The sequence below is a fragment of the Falco punctatus genome (assembly GCF_963210335.1).
Source record: "Falco punctatus genome assembly, chromosome: 12".
Classification (NCBI taxonomy): Eukaryota; Metazoa; Chordata; class Aves; order Falconiformes; family Falconidae; genus Falco; species Falco punctatus.
In genome coordinates this window covers 19,033,973-19,060,896 of record NC_137592.1, presented here as the reverse complement: position 1 = coordinate 19,060,896, position 26,924 = coordinate 19,033,973, and the positions used below count along the sequence as shown (strand labels likewise).

At 36.2% G+C, this 26,924-nt stretch overlaps 1 protein-coding gene across 3 annotated transcripts in view; it reads left to right on the top strand.

Moving 5' to 3' along the window:
- The window catches only part of CAMKMT (calmodulin-lysine N-methyltransferase), a 309,341-nt gene that overhangs the window by 150,959 nt on the left and 131,458 nt on the right, over positions 1-26,924 (top strand). For all 3 annotated transcript variants that reach the window (XM_080408606.1, XM_080408607.1, XM_080408608.1), the window contains exon 4: positions 23,974-24,034. In XM_080408606.1, coding sequence (XP_080264732.1) covers positions 23,974-24,034 — 61 coding nt within the window. The remainder of the gene's footprint in view (positions 1-23,973; positions 24,035-26,924) is intronic.

Below are 26,924 nucleotides of genomic sequence, written 5' to 3'. Positions count from 1 at the left end.
GCCATACACTGATAAACTACAGACCCATTAAGAAAGTAATTTCAGACTAAGAGAATATACACAGTACATCTTTCATGCACACCTAAAGAAAAAATAGCCTCTTAGGATGATCATGTCCCAAAATAGCATTACTGTCACAGGGTCCGAGTTCTAAGTAGCTAAAAGGATAAATTGAATCCAAACAGTTTGTGGTTATTTATTTGAATTGTAATAGTTTGTAGAGACTGCCACTGTTAAAACTCCAGTGCTGAGGTTAGAGATCCGATTTCCATTACAGTCAGTGGAAAAGGTAGCCGTTTCAGGAGACTAATTCACAAAACCTCTCTTAGGTCTCTGCTCTGATGACTCCTTTCTTTCTCCATGGATTATCTAGGAAGCCAAGGCTAAAAAATGTCCTGACATCGCTGCTTAAGTAATGTGGCTAAACTTAGGGTGTAAAAACACTCTCCAGTACTACCATGAAGAACAATAAGTTTAAAAAAGGAAGAGGAGGTGAGGTATAATCTACCAGAAAGCAATGAAATTACTCTTTGAAGGCGATGCAGAAAGTCCATATTTATTCTGGGAACTGAATGTAGATTCGCACCTTGTACTGTGTGAAAACAATTGAGTATGACAAGCTCTGCTTTTCATATAGATGACAATGATGAAGAGAAGGCACAAGTGACTTGCTCATGGTAACATGGCCAGTGTATAGCAGCTTCAATAATTACACTAGCTTTTCTTACCTTCCCAGGTCATATTTGCTGTCCTACTTTGACTTCAGTGCAAATTTATCTAAGCCGTAGGTTTTACTCCTGCTCTATTAAACTGTCAATTTTCTGATGAATCTGGAGTTGTTGTGAACTTCTCAGTAGGAATCATAGAATTTGGCCGGATGCTTTTTTTGTAAAACAACAAGATTTGTCATACTCTTATCAGAAAGAACATGTCAAATTCAGTAGTGACCATTCCTCATGTTGCAGAAAAGTAGGAATCTCTTCTACTATATTCTATAGTATAGAATCCTATAGTGTACTATATTCTGACCATACATTCAGTACTTAATGTGAAGACATTCTTTCCCTGAACCTGCAGAAGCCAGTGCATAGTCTGCTGCATTATACAGAATGATCTTATTTTATATGCGTATTTATGAACACTCTCAGTGGACTGAAAGACCTCTTAGTCTTACCTGGTTAAGTGGTTTAATGTTTTTTATTCACATATATATATATGTAAATTTAGATTAGAACTTTCTGGTTCAAGACAATGTTGGGTTGATCATAAGTATGTGTATATAATTTAAAACGGGAGCTACCATTTTGGATATAAAGAAGTAAATTTACATGTGGTTTCACTGGAAATAGTGTTCTCTTACATATCTCTCTGTGTAGGTGAGCATCCTTTTACTATTTAATAACACTGTAGCTTGTTGCATTGTTATTTTTCCAGATCTTTACAGATAATTCTGTGTAGTATTTACTTTTTTCAGTTGCATTCCTTTCTAGAATTACTAATTGTTATTTCACTTGGAGATTTTTCAGGCAGGTGTAAGTAGTGGAATAATGGATACTGCTCTGTGTTCCATTACTTCGGAATATTATATACCAAAAATAAAAATAAAAGAGGTGCAGGGAGATAAAGAAAGAAAGAAAGAAATATTATTTTATGTTTCCTGCCTTTGAAATCCTTTCTAATAATTTTAGCCATTATTTTAATTTGTATTTTACTTGTTACAGCATCTTCATTGCATTCAGTGTAGATGAATGGCGTAAAGCAAAATGATTTATCTAGATCTTGCCACGAGGTGGATCAGAATGAAGGGTAGGTGACTCATCTAATTTGCACACTGACACAAGATTCAGAACGGGTTGCTTTGGTATAACAACACATCTTTTATTTTTATCTTTTCATTAGCATAAGGAACTCTTACACAGGCAGTAGTAAAGAAATACTGTATATCCTTTCATATATGGGTATCTGCTTGTGCACATAGTATGGAACCCTGACTCATACTGATTTTTATTTTCAAGTAATGTTAATAATTCTGCCTTTCTGTTTAGGAAATACGCAACTTTGAAACAGAACAAATTTAAGCTATCTAATATACTTTAGAGTATATTATATTGTCACAATGTGTCCCTAAATTCTTTCCTTTTGCTTTTTTTTTCTTATTTTTTTTAACTTGTTTACGGTACTTATTTAACCAAAGACATAAGTAATAGGAAAAAATGAAAATACATAGTCAAGATCCACAGTCAGATCAGTGACTTTTTGCTGGCATATTACCGAAACTGTTCAGTGGTGTACTTTCCATTAGTGCTTGATGCAATCGTGTGTCAAGGCATGTACAGTTTCCTGGATGTTTTATTAGAATTGTTTGTTGCATAAACATGGAAAGAGTTACATATCTAAGTAATCAATTGTTTTGTCAGTAACTCATATTTGTCATTATGATATGCTATTATGTCATTAATATTTAGGATTACATAATACGATTTATGGGGTTTTGTTTTATTTTTTTACAAAATAACTTTTTTAAGACTGCTTCCTTGAGGAGTTTGGAAGGAACCACTCATTTATGTTTCTTCCAGCAAACTTTGTTGTATGAAGACACTATTTTGGTGCTTCCCAAGAGCAGCACCCTATTGCAGTAACTGTATGTTCCAACAAGAAATAGTAAGACCTATGAATATAGTTTTGGATTATGTGAGTTAACCAGAATTTTTAGTTTGATAATATTCTTTTCAAGAGGGGCCTGTTCTGCAAAAAATTACACTCGGGATGTTGTATTTTGAGAATGCCACTACATTAATTACATTTTTAAACTGCTGCTAATACAAAGTGGAGAAATCCATAATCCTTAATTAATGTACCTTGTCAAGAGCACCTCTTGAATGCCAGAAACTCTCGGGTTTGTTTTACGCTTCTTCTCCCATACTACTTATAAGCAGATACTTTTACACTGTAAGAATTTCCCCAATTACATGTGTTAAATTGTATTATGTAAATTTTTCATAGTAAGATCTGTCCAGGCTATTATTACCATACGAACTTGTAGAATTTTTATTTTGCAAAGTCCATGCTTGTTAGTAATTCTAGAGAAATTTAATGCATACTAAGGAAATATGCTGTGAAAAATCCTGTGAATTTGCCCTTTTTGGCTGATTACAACGAACCGAGTCACATTTATGATTTGTGTTTCATATCAGGTAACCCAGTTTCATGTGCATTTTTCAAAAGTACGATGTAATCTGTTCCTACTATCACTACTGTCTTTATTAACAGTGTCAGTAAAAGTGAGGCAAAATTGATGTATTAAGAAGTTATGTCTGCTTAGTATTGTGTACTACCTGTATGAAGAATAGAAAATAACAGTGTTGTAATGCAGTGTGTTCAGCTTGAGTTATGATACTTGATTATTTTAGTGTGATGAAATAAACATTCTGAGTCTAGCTTTTTTTGAAGTTTGGGAAAATTCAGATTTGTATAGAGATTTAAGTTTATAGCCAGACTTTCCCCATTAAGGCAATCATCAATTTGATCATAAAATTAGTATTGAAACAGATGATTTTGTATCATTGCTTGCACCAAGATTTTTCTTTCATGATAATAATAACATATGTAAAGTGAAGCCTAAAGAAATTATATGCATAATAACTTACTAAAACTCAGTTTTGCTCATGCATATTTTAGAAGCTATTTTATATCTTAGAATCTAATATTCTGCAATCTGAAGTTCTTGGAAGGAATATAATTTGAGTACCAGTGAGATCATTCACTTTGCAATGGAAAGGACCAAAAGGATCCCAAGAATGTTTACATTTGACAAATTGGCTTTATTTTTGTGTGAACAATGACGTTTAGTTTTAATTAATGGAGTTCAATGTTGCAGTCACTTAAAAATAAGATGTACAGTTTCCTCTATAAAATTTTGTAGATAAATGAGGTAATTGGTCGTCATGTAGTAAAATATGATTTGCAAGTAATGCAGCAGTGTTGCCTTGATTACAATCCAGTCTTTGTAAATTCTTAGGCAATCTATATAACATTTTAGAGAATGCTTCCTATAATCTTTAACATGGTTCTTCTGTAGTCCCTGAATGACTACTGAAATCGTAGTGCCCTTTGAGATGATCTTAGCAAAATGTTTTCTCTTAGTGACTATGTTCATACAGTTAGCTAGTCAGATTTTTTATGGAAGCCATCCACTTTAATGGATTATGTTTCTGTGCTAATGCTTTTGTGCAAGAATCCAAATTACATCTGACACCTTGAAATAACATTTTGTTGAACTCTTAATTTTACATTTGTACATGATAACTCTTGAGAACTGGATATGCAAATCCAACTTTCATTTAGTTTCTTTTGAGTTCTCTGGTAGCTGCAATGTAAAAATTGAACTTAGAGAAGTTGGTAGATGTCCAAAGGGTCATCTTGTAGGAAGCTGGCCTTCTCTGCACAGCAGATACAACTTTCCAGTCCACAGATGTGCCAGAGGTACAAGGCCTGCATATTATTTAGAGTACTAAAGAAAAAGCCAATGCAAGATTTTCCTGATGATCTTGCATTTGAAAGAGGAACTTCTTTCAAACTCAGCTCTCTGAAAGAGTCAAGACCTGTGCAAAATGCTGGGAATTTTCTCCTTGGCACTGAGGAACAGGCTGTAGGACTAGTTGAATGCTCTAACTTACGGATTCCAGGGACTTCAGCAACAGGCTGCTGTTAAGGTATCCAGAGAGAAATACTAGCAGTTCCAGGGGTTTCAATGCTCTAGCACAGCTAATCCAGCAGGTTTGAAGATACAATCGAAAATCACATATCCTTCTCTTCTCTGCATTTTAACTCAGCCAGGACCACCATTGTGATTGATCAGTTGATATTCAAGGCACAAGCCATAAACATCCTCATCTATTCAGTTTCCTTTCTCCTCTAAAACCTTTCCCTCTGCTCTCCCTTTCCCCCTCTCCCTCCCACTTTAGTTCAAGGGATATTGTTGGTCAGAAGAATGCTGAACCCTTTAGACACCATTTAGACACACAATGGGACTTTGCTGGGCTGTGGCACTCACTACCTGCACAGGGTCGAATGCTTTCTGTTAGGAGGCAAAGGATCAAATGCCAGAGCAGATCGCTGCTGGTGAGCATGTGCTGCAGCAGATCAGAGTCTGTATGTCTGACTTTGCTCACAGACATCTCGATGCTGGACATGTGCAGTTTCCCATCCGTATTTTTTTCCAAATGTTAAACCATCCGGGAAAGTATCCAGGAACTCTGCTGCATTTAGTGCAGCAGACCTAGAATTGTTCATTTGGAGGTTTTTCAGACCTGTCTCCTGGCATCTGTCACCATGTTCACAGTACTGCCTGGGGTCAGCTTGACAGGGAGTGTGCACCTCAGCTGCCACATGGGGAAGAGGCGGTAGATACTTACCAGCAACTCTCCAGGTACAATTTGAAATCATTCCTGGTCTGCTGGGTTTGGTTGCAGTTCTGTGGCTGCGAGCAGCCTACCATATAGGAAATGTGCTATCTTACATATTTTTCAATGGAGCAGGAGGTTAGGTGGGGCTTGTAGATGCTTTCTGTAGGTGTGGGAGGGGGAACAGTCTCTAGCGTTGAGTGGCTCTCCATGTGAATATATGTAGAGACAACTCATCTTGAAAAGGCCTGGTTGCTGGAAACACTTTTTTTTTTACTGTTTTAAAGAAAGAGTAACAATTTTTAATTGTCAAAAAAATTGTAAATTTAATTACCAATTAATTATAATTTATTACCAAGTAATATCTCTAATGCGCATCAGAAATAAGCAAGATACAGAAATCTAGTTCTTTTAATATTTCTTCCAATCCCATGGCAGCGTGTGTGTGTGTGTGTGTGTAATATTTACCATACAGATTTTTTGATACACAGTTTTGTGGTGTGATAGGGTTTTATTGAGCACTCACAAAGAGATGGGTTACATCTCACTTGTTTCCTTGTGTAAGTGTGAATGGGAGAGGCAAACATAGTATTGCGAAGGCAGTCACAGCATTCTGCAATTATAGTATTAGTTGCTCTGAAGCATGCACAGAAGAAAACCCAGATATTTTGCAAAATGTGCAGTAAAACCTGGCCTTGGTAAAGTACCAGTCTACTCTCTTGTTGGTATTTAACTTATCTACGACTAGAGAAAATACATACTATTCTTGGATCCAGATTGTTTATTCTCTACTTTATCATTGGCTCCATGGAAGTCAGTGGAGTCAGGCAAAGGTTAAACCAAGGTGAGATTAGAATCAGAATATTTACACTGGAAAAATATATGTACAGAATTAACACTAGGTTATGAAAAAGCTCAAATAAAACATTGAACCTTATTACATGTATAAGTTGTGAGTATTATATGTATGTGCATATATATGAACCATTAGATACTAAGGAAAGCATTCAGCATAGGTTTACTTTGTTTTGCAGTTCATGCGGAACAACAAGAGAGTGAGTGTGAGTTTTAGTCATAGTGACTTGTATATGGTTTCATGATATGACCATCTGTCTAATGCAGCAGACATTACCTACAATTCTCCTAAAATGATCCAGTGCCTATCATAAATAGTGAGGTTGTTTGCTTTTTAAAGGAACAGCATGATAGCACTTGGCGGTACGCTCTGGTTTACTAGCTAATAGGTCAGACAGGCTAAGATGGCTCTTCTGTCCAAACAGAAGGGTTGAATGCATTGCTTCTCTCTTATTTCTGAAGTGTGTAATCTAGGTCCCCAGACCATCTGCTTGGTTGCTCTAATATTTCTTCTCTTTTTCATGCCTAACAAAACTAAGGTGTGCAACAATACCCAAGGGATAATTGGTACAGCGTCTTTAAGCTGCATTTGTGTATTTTTTCCTATTTTCCTGTTCAGCCATTTTTGCAATAGATATATAGACACAGTTTTTTGCCTTTCATACATTTTCACATTTAATTTTTCTTTCCTGAAAGAGGGAAAAGTTTTGTTGCCCTAATAACCAGTATTGCATCAATGTTAATGTGTTCTCTGGCACATATGTTCCCAAATTTGTGGTCAGTAATACCTTTTTATTGGAGGGGTTTGTTTCAACAGTTTACAGATGGCTTAAAAAATATATGATATTGCAATTTGATATTGCTGAGATTAAATACTTGTATTAGTCTTTATTTTGAATTAAGAAATCTCAGTGCTATGTAGAGACTGTCATAAAGTATTGCCCTTCTATAGGATAGGATAGTTTGAAATTCCTATAGTGTGCATGTCAGTTCAGTAGAAAGAACAGTTTATGTTACAGTATTTATGTAACAAAGAAATAAAAAGGGAGGTCCTAAGCTGAACCTTTGTTATTAAAGAAGAAGAACACATTTATGCAGACAAGCTGGCATGGATTCCCAGAATGTAAGGCCCAGAATGTTGTTAAAAAAAAGATGGTGTAAAAACATTCTGCCGTCAGTCGAAACTTAGATCAGACAGCAAATCTGTAAATAGACATGTTAGGTTCATTCATGTGCTGTGACTATGAAATGAAGTGAACATACCTGGTGCTGCGGCGGTCAGGGCTGTGTAACACTTTCGAGCCACTCTTGTGGAAAGAGAAGCCCGAGAGGACAGAAGGTGCACAGTGATTGCATTGGTCGTGTCAGGCTGGTCCTGGGCATTTCGGTACTGGCAGACCTGCCACAGCAATGACTGCCCCCAAGGAGGTTTAATGAGGCAAATTCCACTGGATGCTTTGGAAGTTACTTTGGAGGTATATTTCTTGAAAGAGAAGCTAATAGTAGAAATTTTGCTTTCTATAAGAACCCTGGGATGCAAATAAATACAGGCATACGTTGGTGGTCTTATATATATGTGTAGATATCATATAGATATATAAAAACCCAGCTTCCCAGATGTACTCCTACATGTTAAATTGAAAGCATCCAAGTTAAGCATTTGAAAAAATATTATTCCGGTGCCACGTTCTCATTGTTAACTATTCTACTAAAGTCAATGGAGCCTTGACTCATCAAATCTGCCACCTTTGTTTTGTTTACTGTGTTATTCTGTGTTTCAAAAGCAGGGAAGTAGCATGCAATTAAGTACAGAATTTCTGGTAGAGGATATTGGGGGAGTGCCACTGTAAATCTCCATGTCTCAGAGTTACCAGTCTCTTATCTTACTATAGGCTCCCATATTCTATTCAGACTTTTTTTAGTTTCTTTGTTGTATTGTCAGAAAAACAATAAACCAAAAAGGAGTACAATTAATGGAACTTTTTTTGGTTTTAATCTTTTTGGAGATGTTGAAGTATACATAACTAAATGCGAGATGACATGACGCTCTAAACAATTAAGAATATCACTTTTGCTTGTGTTTTGTCACTCCTGTTCCTTGTCAAACTCTGGAATAATAATTCTTGTTGTTTAGGGTACAAAACATGGTAATCTTAAGTGGATATTTACAAATATCTATTTGGTCCAGATATTTTTACAGTGACGCTAATGTACAATGTCACTGGAAACAGGGTGCCTTCTCCTTTTCTGTGGGTGTTAAGATTTCAAGGTCCAATTAAGTCTGAAACTAAGGGGAAAAAAGGGAAGACATATGTCATACCTATTGAAATCATTTTTTCTGTGCAAATATTTTAATTTTTTTTTTAGGGAAAATAATAAAAGGAAGAAAAAGATGATTCCATTCAAATTTTTTTAATACAACTCTTTTGGGTAAAATATGCTAGCCAATGCACTTCAGATTTAACTTTACTGTGGATCTGTCTTCCTTACCAAATGGATTGTAAATTTCTGAATCAACCTTTCCACTTCAGGCTAATCCTTTTAGGAAGAAGTAATTTTCCTGTTTATCTTAATTGACGTGTTCCCTAAATTTCAGTCTCTACATTAACTTGACCTTAATTACGTGGCCTCATTGATAAAGTGAAGGTTACCCAGGCAAGCTCCATGCATGATTAGTATTTTTTCCTGTGTTTGTAACAACTAAAAATCTGAACCTTCTTCCTAATCTTTACCTTCAATCATTTCCAAATATGAGTGTAAATAATATTTACGGTCTTTGTTGATTGTTTAGGTTCTTTTAAAATTAGTATTATAGGTGAGATAGATACTTTGATGCAGATCTGTGCATTTCTATGTGTCTCTGTAAGGAAAGTATGTTTTGATACTGTAAATGCCATGATTTAGTCTTGATAGGTTTTTTCTGCTTATTTTTTTGTTATTTTTCTCCAGTCAAATATGCATTACATACAGGAATAGATTGCTGAAAGTTGAAAGTCTTCTAGCACTGTCTGGACTTAGCAAGCTCTAGTGTGTAAAGCACAATAAAACCATCATAGGAAAAAAAATAGACTAATGCATAGCCAAATTTCATGCTTAGAAAGGACAACTTGCACAACTTGAACCTGAAACTGATGTTCAGATAGACTGGGTTAATCTTAAGATTTGACCCACTGAGCCATAGCTTATAATCAACATTTGTTTGAATAAAAGTAGAAGAAATTCTTCTAATTTGAGCTATGGGTTACTACTGACTTTAACCTAGAGCAAACAGTAAAATGCCTAAAATTCATGTATTGGAAACTAATTCTCGCCGTAACAGAAGGTTGAGCAGTCTTGCAAGTAGGAGAAGACTTCATGCTCCAAGCATTTTTGTCCTGCTATTTCTAACAAATACGTTGTTAGAAAGAGACTACCGTGCTTTGGGAGAACATAGCACTGCCATTATTATCCGTAACATTCACAGCTGGTTTGTAGTAAAATGCAAGTCACTCTAGTCTGTGAATAAATATCCTTCTGACTGCACAGGATGATAATTGCTCTGCCTGCACTTTCTTTGGCACCTACTTATCTCAGCTGAAATGATGATAAAAATATTTTTGTACTGATGCTGAACACTTCTAAATTATATAATGATTTTTATATTATTTCACATTTACTTCAAAGAAAGTTCATGCTAAATTGAGTTTCGCTGCTGTCAGTGTCTTTATTAATCAGAATAGGAATAGTATGGGGTTTCCCACCTTTTTGCACAAGATCGATTTTTAAACCAAGACTTCCTCTTTCTTTTTTAGAGCAATACAGAGAGTTATGTATGAGGATATCAAGTAACTGACTTCAAACAGAAGACAAATTCACTAAAGTGAAAATGATTGTGATAGTTCTCTAATTTCCCCCACAGTGTATGTAAAACTGACTTTTAAAGTGTTTAGTGGATAATGGATCATGTAAGGTCAGTACTAGCCATAGCTGTTATGGCTATTATTTTCTCCTTTCATGGGAGGGTGCTCAGCAAAATGAGATTGTCACGGTCTTTTTTTTTTTTTTTTTTTTTTTTTGAGAGGACAGCGACAGACAGTTAAAAGCCTCTTCATGTAAGGATGTTATTTCATAAAGACACCAGCACTGGATTATCCCCTTCACTTTAAACTTCTGCCAGCTTGTACAAAGAGATAAAACAAAATAGCCCCAATCCCAGGGGTGGAGAAGTGCTGGCCAGATCTGCCCATGTCCACAGCTTTCATTTTGATTAGTCACATGTGAGGAAAATTCACTTAGGCTGAGAGGTAAATTTAATACCAGTTATGCCCATGCTGTTCATATCACAACCATTTTCACATGATGCCACTTAATTCCCTAAGAAGCAGAAAGGTAAATCGGTGGCTGGCCAGCTAAGGTGTCATAATGCATTAGGACCAGGGCTCGCTGCAGGGGATAATGGTTCTGATTGCTGTTGACTCATGTCTCCACCAACTGCCTCATGTAAAATAAGTGACATTTAAAAGGCATCAAGATGTGAGAAGAGGTGAAAAAAAAAAAAAGAAGAAGAAGAAAAAGCAGAGTACTAAACTTGCCACTTGTACATAAAGTCCCTTTTTCACCCTAAGTGGTATAAAAATGATAACTCGACATGCCATAGGTGACCTGCGCTGCGCTTTGAACTTCCTGTCTTGTGTTTTTAGAGAAAATCTGTAAAATTGCTTCTGGGAACTGCTCCAACATGTTATCATTTATTTCCCACTTAATTTTTTTTTACTTTTATTTTTTTGCCCTTGGATATCAGTCTATTCATCTTTTAAAAAGCTTAAGGCTGAATCAAGTTAGGCAATGGTATACAACAAGAGGCAGCCTAGTCTCTGAAGGCCCATTTAAGTCTATTTTTATAAAGAGAATCAAATTCCAGTTTACAGTAAGCATATGCTTCAGTTGACATCTGTTTCTAAGACTTGGATGCTTTGTTTGCATAACAGGCACCAATAAATGGCCTTGTTTTAAGTCTGCTCACTCAGTTGTATTTGGGTTGTTCAGCTGGGGATTTGAGTTGCAGCTGATCCCCTACCGCTCATAGCAGATACCAAAGGGAAGAAAAAAATCTGAGAAACCCAGTCTTGTTTATTAATGCAGATTTCAACATTCTCAATGAGCCACTTTTCTTTTGTTACATGACTACTAAATTCTTGTTTGCCCAAGCAGAGAAGTGTTTCAAAGTAGCAAATTAAAGATAATAAAATTTTTAGGTTTTTTAATGTTTTGTTTAATGGCATTTGTATCTTTCTCAACTAACAAAGCCTGGTATTATGAAGAATGTGTAATGCTGGGAATTAAATGGATGATATGTGAAAGAAATGCATTTGTTTTGGCAACATATAATTACATAGTATAGTAATTTTTTAGAATATTATGTTTTCTTGAAGTGTCCATGCCCTACTGATGACACAGTCTAAAATATTTTGTAAATAAAATTTAATTTCATCTGCTTTCTTGGGAAAACAAGTTCTGGACTTCTCAAGGAAAAATTAAAAAGTATATGTATTGCTTCTTTTGCTTGCAGAATGTAAGCCTTTCTCTGTAAGATGATGCATTCTGTTGCAATTATATGATATTTCTCTGATATGCATAATATAATTTCAATACATTTCTATGAAACCTAGGAAATGTCTGTAAAGAAGACAAAAATGTATTGGTAGTATCAGAACTGTATAATTACTTTGCTGTAATAATAACTACTGTATTATTTTAAAGCAAGAATATCAGCATTGATTCCTTTTTGGTATTTTGAACTGCCCCCACCCACCCCAACCCCCCAAAAATTATTGTAAAGTGCTCTCTAGTAGTGTACAGAATATGTAACATCTTTCAAGTGGATTTACTTATCAACTTTTTGTAGTGGTAGCAACAGCAGCAGTGTGAAATATATCTACTCCATTTACTCTTATCCATTGCACCTACTTTCTTTTTCCCTTTAATTTTTATATATGGTAAAAATTTCATTGAAGAGAGATTTTAGATGACAGGACTGTAATTTTAAACCCAATAGAAGAGGTGTAAGCAATTTGAGCTTAGCTGAAGCATAATCTTAGGTTGTCAAGAAGAAAGCCATTCTCCCTATGCTAATCAATCAGTATATCAACCGACCAATCATCTCCTCAGCTTAGCATATATCCTAAGGTTTGATATATCTATTAACTGCCCATCATGCAGCTGGTCTCCAGTTGATGAGATTCCCCCTATCTTGGCATTTGGAGGCAGACAACTGAGCTATCACAGCCTCAGATAAATACTAAAGTGGAGATTTCAATCCTGCTCCTGATAGCAAAGACAATCCAGGAATATAGAACATATTTTCAGAAAAGAACACATAGAGAATTACATTTTCAACAGAGTGTTATATGTGAAAATTGCATATATTTCATGAGCCCTTCTTCCTCCACCCCTTCCCTCCCCCAAAAGTAATGGGAAATTACTCTTTTATTATGACTGAAACTCTTAACAAGAAAAGAGAACAACAAGAAAGTGCTAAAATTTGTTATGTGCTAATTACTATAATGATGACATACAACTACTTTTTTAAGTGGTTTTCCTCATTACTGCAGTGTTGTTATTTTATCGATGGAGAATTATATGAAAATAGGGTCACAATGCACTTAATACTTAAGGAAGAAGTTTTAATTTCAGATTATAAAGCTGCCTCTTCATTTTTAAAGTCTGAGCTCTTAAAACTCATTAAGAGAAAGCATTATCTAGGTATTTGAACAGTCTGCCTGCTAATGTGAGAGTTTGGCATGCAGATTTAACAAAGTCTGTCTGTGCAAGAAATGCTGTAGAAACTGATGACTTACCGTGTTGGCTTTGCCATCAATAAAAATCCGCCCCAGAGCATAAAGTGGCCTAGGTTAGATATTGTAAAACCTTGATGCTCCCTAACGAGAATCCTAGGGTCACCCAAGGGTCTGTGGTCACCATGGAATGGAGCACACAAGGGAAAAGTCTCCCACTCAAATTGCAGTGTCAAAAGATGGGTCCAAATTTCTGTGCTGGCATACAACTGAGCAATGTTTGAAGTCAAAAAACATATGCTCACTTTAATTAAGAATTTGATCAACTTTCTTTCAAGACCTACCGATGGTGAACCTAAACATTATTACAAGGTTAGCTCACAGGCTCTTTCATGCTTTCATTTAATTAAATTGAGTGTAATGATTTGCTTTGGTTTTGCTCCATTTTTTCTGAGACTCAATCCCCTGGATGTTCTGAAATATATTCTTTCAACACTGAAAAATGGCGTAAGACCCTAAGCTATATATCTTTGTCAAAGCACATTATCCTTGACCTAAGAGCACTTCTGTGTTGGAGTGTAAAAGAGTAAGTGTTTATACAGCTCATCAATGTTTTTTAGTAGAAATCTTGTAGCACCTGTGTTGCTCTTTTGCATTATTTATGCCTTGTGAAATAAGAATGTGGTCAGTTAGGTCATAGTTTATTACAGTAACATGGGAAATGTGAAAGTAATCAGGGAAAATTGGTTGTTAATATTTCAGGCCAATTTGGAGACTAAATTCTACTCTTGCCACTTTTGTATCCTCCTTTAACATAACCCAGCGAAGCATTGATTTCCTGGAAAGGATACCCTTGGATTTGACTCTGCAAAATCATCCAAAGCAGTATTACTATCATCCAAAGCAGTATTATTAGCATATAATAATATAATAAAGGCTACTTAGTTTCTTAGGAATACCATGTATATTTCAAATTCAAGGCTAGTCCCTTAGCTGGGATACACTGGCATAATACCACATAACACCAGCTGAAGACCTGGCCCATTGTATTTAGTACACATGAAAAGTGCCAGATGAACACCTATGGTTCTTGAAACTTATTCAGGCAAAAACCAGCCATGAACAATGGTAAAGTTCTCTTGTGTTGCCCTATGAATGCATGTCAAACTGGACCTGGAAGGACCTAAAGCATCTTCATGCTTATTTAATCCTTGGCCTTTCAGAAAAAGTTTTCCTTCGCTATAAATGACAGCATTTGCCTTCACTCTTACTGTCTAAATTCATATGGAATGTAGGCCCATGTGGATCTATAAATGATCTGAGATGTCTGAGAGTGGTTCATCCTTGTGTGGCGTTCTCAAAGAACTCATTACAAATCTAATCCCATGTGAGAGATGAAAACAAGGTTTAGTAATGGGGGGGGGGGGGGGGTTGGGCACCTGCTGCAGGATGGTTGCCAGTAGTGTAGACTTTTAGAAATTGCACACTTAGCACCACTTGAAGATACCCCTGGAGAAAGAATTAAAGTTCATTGAATATGGTGGCCTAACAATCTCATTTAAGAATGTGTAGGATGTGTGATCACCTTTTGCTAGTACATGAAGCTCCAAGTACTGAGATACACTGTTTTGTTGGAGAGATGGTGCAAAGCCTGCAAACCGAACCATGCCTGCAATTATTATTTCTACTTGCACACAATTTGAATCTCCTGGCAGCACAGAGCAGATGTTTTTTAATAGTTTCATAAACTATGTAGAATGGCAGAGTTTGATAAAGGAGAAAAATACTGAGTCAGAAGCTACTAGGACCAAAAAAGTATTCTCTTTGTTAGTTAAGGGGCGGAAGGTGGGGACGGGACATGACATGACACAAACAAAACAAAAACCATGGAAGCAATCCAAGCTTTAAGCTTTAGACACCACTTCCAAATACAGTCAAATCCCCCAAATAAATTCCACTTTATCTTGAGCACCCCTAAGAGTGCGTAGATCAGTTACCCAGGCTTCCATGTTCTGTATCAAATAATTGAGGAAGATAAGCAATATTAGTAACCAGGGCCAATCTACAGGTTTGTTACCTTCTCTACCCATGATATATCTGCAAAAAACAAACCAAACTAGAAATACCAAAACCCAAAGCAACCCAAAAATGCCATGAAAAAACAGACAGAAAAAACACCCCAACCAACTAGTTCCCTCACTTCATTTATAGACAAAACTGAAATTAGTGTATTGGAATTGACTACATAGAGATACAAGGCTATAGCTGAAATATGGTTGGTTGTATCTATAAGCTATTGCGAATACTGAAAAAAGTAGTTATTTAATTGAACTATCCAACTGTTTGTCTGGATAGAATTCTTTAAAATCTTCCTTTCTTTATCGCTTTTTGTTTGTGAAGCAAATAAATATGCATGCACTTCAAAAGTATTGTTACATATTTAAATGGTACAATTCAAATATCATTGAATATTCTTTTTCTACACTTCCCAGAATGAGTGCTCATTTAAATCAGATATTATGAAAACCGGATGACTAATCCTAAATTCAGGTGTACTACCACTCAGGCTAGGCAGATTGCTAGTTGATCATGCTAAGATGCTCCCTTATCCATTATTGGATCTGAAAAAGAGGAGGATTAAGAATTATCTGACTTCTCAGTTAATGTGCAAATCATCTAAAAGCTCAGCTTAGAAAGGTCTTAGAAAGCCGAACAGCACTAAAATAATAATAATGTCTTCAGAATTTTTAATAATATAAATGTACCATATCACATATTTAGAGTGAAAATAGAGTTTTATGCTTTATATCTCAGGTGGTATTTTATCTTTCTCTCCCTGTTTTTGTAATTATATATGGAAGTACTATAACTCTATTTTTAATTAAAGATTTTAATTGCAATTAGAAGTTGTCACTTGGGACAAACTCACACTGCTCAAACTTAGTAAAAGGTGATATTTTCAGGCAATAGTAGAAAACAATTTGATAAGTACTTTTAGAAATGAGCATTAATATTTATCTACTTTTAACAAAGCATGAGGGAGGGAAGGACAAGTGTATCTCAGGAAATATTGTTGTATAATGTATCTAAGATCTTTGCAGGTTGGTTGATTTTTTTCTGTTATACTTATTTCTAGTATCTTTCTCTGCTCTTGGTTATGTTGAAAAAAATGTTCACTGAAAAGATTGAAATACTGTTTTTCTATATTTTCAAGAGACAGGAGAGTCTGTGACCAGAAGGCATCTCTTAATGTTCCATCTTTGCATTTTTAGGTTAGTTCTGCTGTTTGCTATAGTAATATTTGTTTTATCATTTCTATCATTCCAATATGTATACTTGCTTTCAAAATCTGTGAAAAGTATTTAAAAAGAAAAGAGAAAATGCTACTATTTCAAAACCCTATTATAATGCATTTTCAAATATGTCAGACACATCTTTGTTAAAATTAAACCAAGGATTGGTTTTGAGCGAATAGCCCTATATCCTTACAGATGCTGTGGATGGATGCATCTAAGCTGCTTATTATATTGATGGGTTTTGCTGCTCTGCAGCAAATGAAAACAGGCAGCTGCTTCCTCCATCAAAGCAAAAAGCAGCCTGAGTTTTTATTAAACGAGTGTTCATTTCTTCTATTGCCAAAATTCTTACACAAAACAAAAGAGCAGTTTTAGCACATTATTGCTTAACTAGACATGAACAACTGACAGCAAGTGATAAGCCTGTCTGCTTTTCACAACTGGTAATCATTTTTGGAATAGATGTTTTAATATAGTTGAATATAAAATTTTGTAATTTACATCTACAATGGTACATAAATTTATAGATCCCGTTTTTTGCAGGAGAATGAAGGCTATAATCACAAAAGGTTTGTTCCACTGTTGTTTAATTTTTAATAACTGTTTGAAAAGTAGGTAAAAAAAACCCACATACAACACAATCAAATTCATTCATTTGAAAAAAGGATGTTAAAGACAATCATACAAGTAGATTTGTACAGTTTGCCGATTTTTCTTATGGCAGAGATATGCATACATTTCCAGCTTTGACTTGTTACTGTATTTCCACATCAGTTCCACCGAACCTCTTAAGTTTGTGCTCTAAAAGAAATTTGCAGATTGCAGACCATCATGTTTCCCTCCTAGTCATGAATAATAATGAGAATGAAAGTGAGAGATACAGTGCTGAGGCCATTTTGCCTAGGCTGAAGATCTCAGCCGGTGCTTATACATATTTCTCAGTGATCTGAATATCATGAATTCTGCTTGAGATTGAAAGAGAGACAAGAGTTTCTATTAAATGTATGTGCATAGGCAAAAATGGCGAGACTTGTTTCTCTTTCCGTTTCTTCTGGTGTTGTACCTTTTCAAACTCACTTACAGCATTCCTGCTGTGGAAAAGTAAGCTAGCCATTCCCCCTGCCTCAAATTACTCCTCTTCACCGGACTTAAAATGGGTTTGCCATGTGCAAAAGTCAGATGCAGTAAGACACAGGTGTAAGGTGCTACTGTAAAGGCTATTAAATACTTTTCTGGTTTTCACACTGTGTGCTTTTGGCGCTGAAGTTGCTTGCTTGCAAATACAAGCAAGCAAATTTCAGAATGCAGGGCCTCAGATTAGACAATTGAACTTTCAAAACAAGTTAGCTCTTATGTTGACGCTTGAGATCGTCGACTGTTCAGAAGGACACAGTACTCTAGCTGTTCGCCTTTTGAAAACCTTCCCTCTAATGAAATTTTGTAGGAAAATAGTTTTTCAGTTCCAAACACACCATCTGCAACCAACTTGGTGATGATGGTGCTTCTTTTATCTGCTTCTACTGTAGATGGGTGTAAACTTCAACCTGAGGATGCAAGTTTGAAAATAGGGGGTTTGTGCACTGCAAACAGAATGAGTTGACAAGAGTTTTTTCTGTGGGTTTTTTCCTTAGCAATTCCCTCTATTTCTTCATTTTACTGAAGTTACCAGGCTTGCTTGTAGATTATTATGAAAGTAATTTGCTATGGAAGGTTTCCAGTCTTCTATACATGCATTTTATGGCAGCTAAAAAATTGAATATTTGTGGTATTAGTGCATTCTTACATGTGTTTATTTTTTTTTTTAGATTCAATACACCTTAGGTGGGATATTAGGTAACCAGGATTATTGATAATCCTTTCACATTTTGTATGCTGTGTAAACAAGTGAATGAAAATTAAATCTTTACTTCCCAACTATACTAAGCAACATTTTTATGATAAAATTATATTTAAAAGGGACTTGAGGTTTGGAGTTTGAAGAAAGTTAAGAGCTGGAAGTATTTTTGAGAGCTATCCACGCAAACTAACTAACTACAGCAGTAAAATCAATTAAAAGCAGTCTTTACTCAAGCAACTACTCAAATTAGAACAACCACATTATATGTTACAAGCAGACATATGCTGTGTATCCACTTTGTATTTAGTCTTAGTTGTACTATTCATACTTGACATATTTTTGTCTGAATTGGAAGTGAATTGTAGTGCTCCAGAGACAGAAGGGCTCATAATATTGGTTAGAGCCTCATTTTAAAATTTACTCCACAATACTGTGCTGTTGAACCTTCTTACTTCTCCAGGACCTCCAACAGGTGTATGGTGCTTCTTGCTCTGCATGACGCTGGGGATCCACACAAAAACTAACCAGAATAAAATTATTGAACTTACCTTCCCTTGTGACTAGAATGTAAGGCATAGTCAGTAGAAAATAATGTTGATGCTGTAAAATTTGGATTGTAATGATGCTACAGGAAGAGTGGAAGGACCTTATTTTAGATTTCTGTAATTCCTTATGTTAAATTCCTAGAATAGCCTGTTCTATTAGGTATCTTAGTTTTGGGGATTTTCCATCCACTCTACAGTCTTTTAGCAGAGGAGATGGAGAATAGTTGCCTGTCCAGACAGGTACTCCTCTGCACAGTCAATTGGGATGCCAAAAGTTTTTCTGCTCTCCAGCAACAATGTATCTTGGTGTCAGGAAGGATAAAAAATACTTTTCTTAGGGTCAGAAAACAATTCATCATTTCTCAGTGCAATTGTTGGTACTTCTTTTGAGACATTATTCATCTCTTTGCCCATAATGCTTTTTTTTCCTCTCACTTTGAAGACAATTAAAGCAAATAAGGTAATTTCACATAGTTAAGAATCAGGACTTAGTAGAAAAAAAGATCTTTTTGAGTAAATTCATTGGGGAAAATGACTGACTTTTCAAATTTAAATTGTCTTTGCTTTTCAGGGTTAAGATGGGATTTGTGCAAAGTTTACTTGAAACTTCAAATGAATAGGAAGACGTCTCATAGCTTAATAGTGCAAATAAAAGACAAAATTTGGATTTTGAGATCAGACATCTGTACATGTGGTCATCTGAAGTGCTAGGGAAAAGTGACAAAACTTTCAATTTGGCTTAGCTTGGAAAGGAGATTCTTAACCACCTGGCATGAAGCAGTTGTTGGACAGCTTTATACCACCTACTCAGAGCTTCAAGGGATGGTTCACCTGTCACCCCTAGTTGCCCCTTTGTTTTCTGTGTGTAGCATTGGCAGGCAGTAGAGCAGAGTTCCACTAATCTTTCACTATCCCAGTTAAAGTAATCAGTAGCTGCTGTGACTTCTTTGTATCTGTGGAGCAGTGCAGAGGCATAATGTCTCCAATAATCAAATGTCTTCTTTAAAAAAAATCTCAAAATTCTTAGCACTCTGTCCTGAGAATTTTCTAATAGCATGCTGTTCTTTAAGAACTTCACATCAGATCTCAGTATTTGTTATCCGAATGTGTGACAGCATTCTTTAAAATATGTGGTAAAAAGCCACAGAGGAGAATTTTTTTTTTTTTTTTTATACTGGATAATTTATTTCTAGTAGAAAATTTTCTGTAATATCATACAGGATTCAGCATTTTTAGATCCAGGGAAGACGACAGAGGTTTTGTGTTGCTTTGGACTAGTAGTGCTCCACCTGATGGTTAAGCAAACCATCCTCAGAAAGCTGTCTGTGTGTGTTGATGGTTGCTTTAAAGAATTGTTATGCTAGTTATGGCTAGCTAGTGCAGAAGGACCTGACACTTTAGTAAGCACTATGAGAGTAATAAAACCAACTTAATTTATGTATTCTTAGCATTATGCTTTTTGTTAGTGATGTTCTTCTATAGAAAAAGCTTGGATGTCTTTTTTGGTTAGATCACACCTCAGTGTGGTAGGATGGATGACTCAGGTTTTTTTCTTGCCCTTCCCATAGGTTCATTCTGTGTGTTTAAGTGATATAATCTGTCTCTGTCTCCTAGTTTGGTTCCTAATGTGAAAAATTGGGACAACAGAAATTCATGATATCATCAAGTTCTTGTGATGTAGACTCCATTATTGTGCTGAGATTTTATAATATGGTGATAAGTACTGTAGAAATGCCTGCATTTTGTATGTCTCTGCATATATTGCATTTCTCCATCCATCATCCGCCTATTCAGTGATAATTTTTTTTCAAACCCTACTACTGTAAGAAGTGTCATGAAGCTGTCTGGAAGTAGACTTCATTGCTCTTATGGCACATTTGTAGTGGATCTCCTACAGTAATGGTGAAAGGATACCTGCCAAGAGTTGAAATGTGGACAGGTGTTGCTCTGTGAGCACTGTCTCTCTCCTGTGTCTTCAGACATGCCAAATCATAGTCCTTCTTGAGGCACTCCTTTAAACACCAACACAACTTAATTCTTCCATTTGTGTCAATAGAGATTCCAATGTTTTCTGGCAACTATTCTCTGTTGTCACACTGTAGTTATCAAGGTGATAAAGAGTTTTAAAACCTCCAGTTGCAAATGTTGCAAAATATTTATTTTTGCAAAAAGAAACTCTTCTTTCTCTCTGTTTCCTTGTACCATGAGATTTTTTGCCCGTCTAGGACTTGTAGTATATTTATAGCCTTTTAAATACAAGCGCTATTTGGGGGCCTTTTGATATTCTTTTGCCTATACATGTGTAAATAATTGACTATCATATGTACGTGGATGTATATGCAAATAGGTACCCATCCAATGTTATGTATTTATAACCAAATTCATAATACAAAATGAGAATAATTTTATTTTAAATATGAAAGAATTATTTTAAATGTGTTCGCAGGACATTTAATCCATATCCATATGTATGTGTTTGCAGGAAATAAATTACACTTTTCACAACCTAGTGGTAGTTGTTGACTCATAGGAATTGCTGCATTACAGCTGTATGTTTTCAAACAGAAGCAGAACTCTCTTATACTTGCAACTTCAAAATGTAGGTCATTGTGTTGGTGAATGTAGGTCAGAGTGAAGGGGACGAAGACAGAATGCAGACTCCTCCCCATGGATCTTTAAGCTTATCCCTGTTTTGAAGGTAAAGAGGCTTACCTACCTGTTCAAGCACGAGAAGCTTTTCCTTTTACTAAAATTAACACAGGTATCCTGGCTTCTGGCATCTTGGCTTAGCTGGAAGCACTGTGTGCTTCCACACTTGAGACCTGTGTTCGTAAAAGACCTCCTGACTCCTGCTTTTTTAGCTTCTAGCCACTTATATCATTGCTGAGGTGATACTTTCATCCCTATGGGGGAAGGTAGCGGGGAGGAGAGTCTGTGCATTGCTAGCATGTGCCTAAAGAAAAGCATTGTCTTTCCAAAGGTGCTTTACCCTTCGCTCAGCACAGAGCTATCTGATACACCTGCAGCTTCAGCCGGTATCAACATTGTAATGGTAGCAGGGAAAAGAACGGTGACCCCTCATAAAAGATTTAGTGACACCATTCAAAGTGCCCTTTCAATAATAACCGTAGAAAAGTGAGAGACATTTGACGGAGGGTTATGAAAACTCAGATGTTGAAGGATTTTGCTACAATTGACATGTATTTTTAAAACTCGCTCAGGCTAAAAGTTTGCTATAAAAGGTTTTAGGTTTTTTGTGTTTGTGGGTGTGGGGTTTTTTTTGTAATGTGAGATATAAGTATTATAAATGGTATTAAATTAGCTGTGTTTTCACTAAATATTAAAAAAGCACTTCTATTGCTTGAGTATACACCAGTCACTGCAAACTGAAACATTCTTTATATTATACACTAAAATATTTAAACAGTTATTATATTTATTACAAAATCTGTCATTTTAGCATATTTCAGTGCTCAAAAGCATTGAAATGCTCAAAACGGAGGTGGAAAATCCTGTACAATTCATAGTGTATGTTTCACTGAAGAATGGGTAGTGTTGTGTGAATATTTTATTTTAACCCTTGACAAGTCTAAGTAAAATAGCACATTCGTTTCGCAAACACCTGATCAGCCTAAATTGTCATAAACAGGAGAAATACCAATATTGCTTTAGTGTTTTTGTTATATGTAGAAATTGATGCTCTATTTTTTTTACCTTTAAGATCTTTATATGTTACATGCAAAGTTTTGGCCAAATCCTGTCTAGGCTTTTCCTTGGTAAACATATTCTTACATTTTCATTATTTATCACTATGAGTAAGACTAGTTCAGAATATTTTCCAGATGGAAAGGAATAATTATATATTTGATGTTTACATTCAGGCTTTAAGTGATTTAAAAGGAAGACAGTTTTTCCTGCAAACTTCTGCTTCTATTAAATATGTTGTGATGTTTTTAAAGTCTCGAGAATAAAAAATGACAAAAAATAATCTAAAGGATTCACATATGTAGTAAACTGCATGGAATTAGTTTTACCTGTCTAGAAATATCTAAAGGATGCTCCTGCATGTCTGTGTTAACTTCAGTTTACTGAAACTACTGAAGTGTCTGTGGTTCATAACATTAAGTTTGTGTCCCATTAATTCATAGCATTGTGTGTTGTGGGAGGAGGCTAGCCCTGTTTTTTACCTGTAGGTAGGCATGTAAATACGTTTTTTCATCACTAAGCAACAACAGATGGAAAACACATAACAACCATCTTTTGGCGGCATATGCCTTTGATTCGTCCTCCCTTAACTTTGGGAACCTAACTCAAGTGCCTGAGTACGAGTCTGTTTTCCCGAGGCTCCTTCCAGCAATGGAGGTTGGTGAATAATACGGATTAGATGAAAAAAAGCATGATTGCTCCTATCTATTCCCATATGAAAACCAGAGCAGCTCTAATGAAAATGACACAGAGGCAAGTACAAAATAAGAGAGAGAAGGTGTTTCTTTAGCCAACAGAGTAAAACTGTGGTGCTGTCCGCCACAGGACATTGCACTATGGGAAGTTTACCGCAATCTACAGAACAACTAGAATAATCCTTTGGTGACTATTAAACAGAACTTATTACTTGTGTCACCTTTCCTCCTCAGGAACTTCTTGAGCCACAACTAGAACTCATGCTGCATTACTGCCCTAGTCCTGTATTTGTCCTTAGCGCACATTACTGGTCAGTGCCCCTTACAGTCAGACTGATGCCCGACCTAAGAAAACCTAAGAGAAAAGGAGCTAAATAAAAAGAAACTGTGAAGAAACTAAATGACGGTAGAGGACAGATAATGAAAAAGGAGGGGCCTCCTGTCCACTGTTAGAAAGAGGCTACAAGGCAGGGTGGGCTTCACATCTGGCCTGGTACAAACAGTTTGATGTTCATGTGAATGCTCAAATGTCAAAAGTTTCATAGAATCAAATTTGACATATCGTTCAAAGTCTTGACAATTGTATGTGTATGTATAGATAAATGTTTATGTTGATGTGTGTGAGCATGTATCTATAAAGTAAATTTCTGATCATTAGTAAGGATAAAATCTGTGAAATATTCTGTTTCAATCCTTAAAGCATAAGTCTTCCATTAAAAGTCTTATTTGTTTTTTATTACATGGTATTATGGCAAATCTAGAAAATGAAACATTTGGTAGAGATCTGCAAATGGTATTGTGTATTCAAATATTATTTTAGGGGAAAATATTCTATTCTAAGGTGGCAAATTTCTTTGTTTTATAGGTCTCTGGCCATCTGAAGAAGTGCTGGCTTACTACTGCCTAAAGCACAAAGAAATATTCAGGTACAGAGTTAAATATAAAAAGATATTTTCCAATCTGTTAGTTTTATTGTATCTGCATGGTAAAGATTGCTATGATTTAAGTCTTCAGATTAAATTTAAAATGTTCAAGGTGAAAGCATGTTGCTCCTAACAAAGAATTCTGAGCTGCCTTTGGGTACTAATATTGCACAGCAAGCTTTCTGCTATATGTCAAAGACTTTTGATTTCCACTCAAGGCGTTTTATTTCACTTTGATTTTTGGGAAACAAAAGTGAAGCTCCAATCAATCAGTACTGATTGTGAAGGTCAGGAAAAATAAAAGACGTTCTTTAAACTGACATCTGTTGCAAAAACAAGCAAAGTATTACTTGATAAAACACATAATAATCACTGCATATAGCAATGGAGGAATTTGCACCTGTGTTTAAGTGTTGTGAAACACTTTTGAGAAATCCTGCACTTTTTGTTGTGTTCATTTTTTCACATTTTCTGAACTTGTAGAAGACATTTATCAAGGCTCCAACGGGAACACCTGAAAATAAAATCCATCCTGCATCCTCTGTCTTTCCCCTTGAGTGTACAGAGCTTTGCACTTGGAAATCCTTTAAGTTTCGTTGTCCAGAGGATGAGTGGAGTGCAAGAAAAGCCATTATAACAACGCATTTGGAGGCATAAATTGTGTTCTGAGTGAGCATGCAAGGCTAATACCAAGTAAACAAAGTTGGACTCTGAAATCCTTCAGTCTGCGTACATACAGTGTTGGTAAAATACAGAGGACCAACCTGTAAGTCCCTGCCCCTTGTACCAAAGCTGAAAGCATATCAGCCGTGAGCTGGTTCCTGCAGCTGGCTCAGACTCCTATCTGAAGTCAAAGATGTGGCACCAAAGCATGCCCTGGTTTGTAAAGCCTCGTTTCTACTTGGTCCACCACCTGAACGAAGCCCACCCCGTTAGAGGAGGCAGCTAACACACCCAATTTGGCAGTTGTTGCTCATTCTTCCAAGTCTAGCTGGGCACTGTATTGTGTGACTTTTGCTGCTGTCGTGGTGTCCCTGTAGCACTTTGCCATCCAGCCTGTGCCATGGCCCATATGCTGTGCTTGCTCTCAGAGGCTCTTCACAGCAAACCTCCGCGGGCTGCTCACTAAAAGGGTGTTTTCCTGGTTTGGGTATGCAAGCCTGGATACTCAGAGACTGATCAGTCACACTTCTGTGGAGGAAATGGGCAGTTTCACATCCTGATTTCTCAGGATTATGCCCTCTCAACAATACCTTCAGAGCAGAGTTTCTGATTTTAATTATCTTGGATAAATGTCACTAAATATTGCCTAAAAGACAGATATTATTTTTAAAATCTGTTAATAAGGGAACTTTGCACTGAAATAAATTATTTTTATGTGTAAGTATGGATGTGTATATGCTGGTATATTAAGTACATACAAATTTGGTTCAAAATGCACTAAAACTCCCACACTAGCTGCTTCCTGCGTTTATTTCAATAAGCATGACTCTTACAAAGGATTAAGTGCCTTGTAAATCTCATATATATAACCATATGTGTATGCTTTTAATATATATGACATATATGGTTTAGAAAAATAAAAACTTATGTGAGGAAAACCTATAATCATTCCATTTAAACCACAAACAGCAAATTTCCCACATCTGTTATTGGGTTTATGTACAGCTTGTTCCTCCAAACTGTGCCCGTCTTTGGTCTCATTTCCATGGAATAGGACAACTAGACTTTTTTCAAATAAAATTTGTAGTCTTGAGAAAAATAAATCTATCCCATCCAGACAGCAGCTCAGCAAACAAAATATCAGCATCTATCTACTGATATTGATATGGTATCCTAGATGCTCTTCCTAAACATCAGAGTCAAGCGAGTAGGAAGGTAGTACTTTCACATAAAAACAGGTTTTCAAATGTTGGTGTTTTAGGGGACAATAAAAGGTACACCAAAAAAAATCTGTTTAGCTGAAATTCCATTTTCTGCCTGTCAAAAATGTCTCAATGGGAATGTTTCTGCCAGCTGTAACAGTTGCTGCAGCTTTAGCTATAAAGCAGCGTGTTCCTAAACGGAGGCTCTGCCGTGCCCTGGACGCCGCTCCATGCAGTTTCGGCGCGGGGTCAGCGTCCCTTCCTCCTCCCCTCCTGGGGCAGGCCATGGCTCCGGAGGACATTCTTTGTGGCTCCCCCTGCAAGCTCCCATCCGGCACGCTCTGCGCCAAATTATATTTCACATGCACGTCTTAATAACAGCTCAGTATGGTCTAAGTTAAAAGCAGCCTTTTAGACCATGTATTCAACCCTCTACTTGGGCTCAGTTTAGGCTCTTGACACTAACTTCGTTCCGTTTTCTGTGGCTTAACTGTTTGCTGTTCCCATCGTTGTTCATAACAGCATTGTTTGTAGGTCACTTGCAGTTTTAAGTGCTAATTGAAGGATCGGATTTCTTCGTGTGTAATTGTTTTGTGGTATATGGCTTGTTTTAAAACTACTCTCTTTTTATATAAAAAGGCTTTTAGGCATAACTATATGGAGAGATATATAAATAATATTAATTTCCTCATTTACTTCTCTAACTGTTTTTGCAATAATGAATGTGGATTAACATTGTTATCCTTTCCTAACAATTATCTTTCGCTACTCTAGCTAGTTTAGTTCTAAAAGACAGAGCCATTGACAAGGGAAAAAAGGGAACCTTCTCAGATTTTTCAGCTCAGCGGTGGTAATGTTGCACTGAACACTAATGAGGGAACCCCCACTGATTTGCCTGCTTTGTGACTTTTCTATTTCATAATTATTTTTAAAACGCAAAACGACATGAGGTAGCCTAGTCATGTCTCTACAACTTCCTGGTAGCTCAGTTCTTACTGCAGATGGCAATTTGTTCTTGTAACATATAT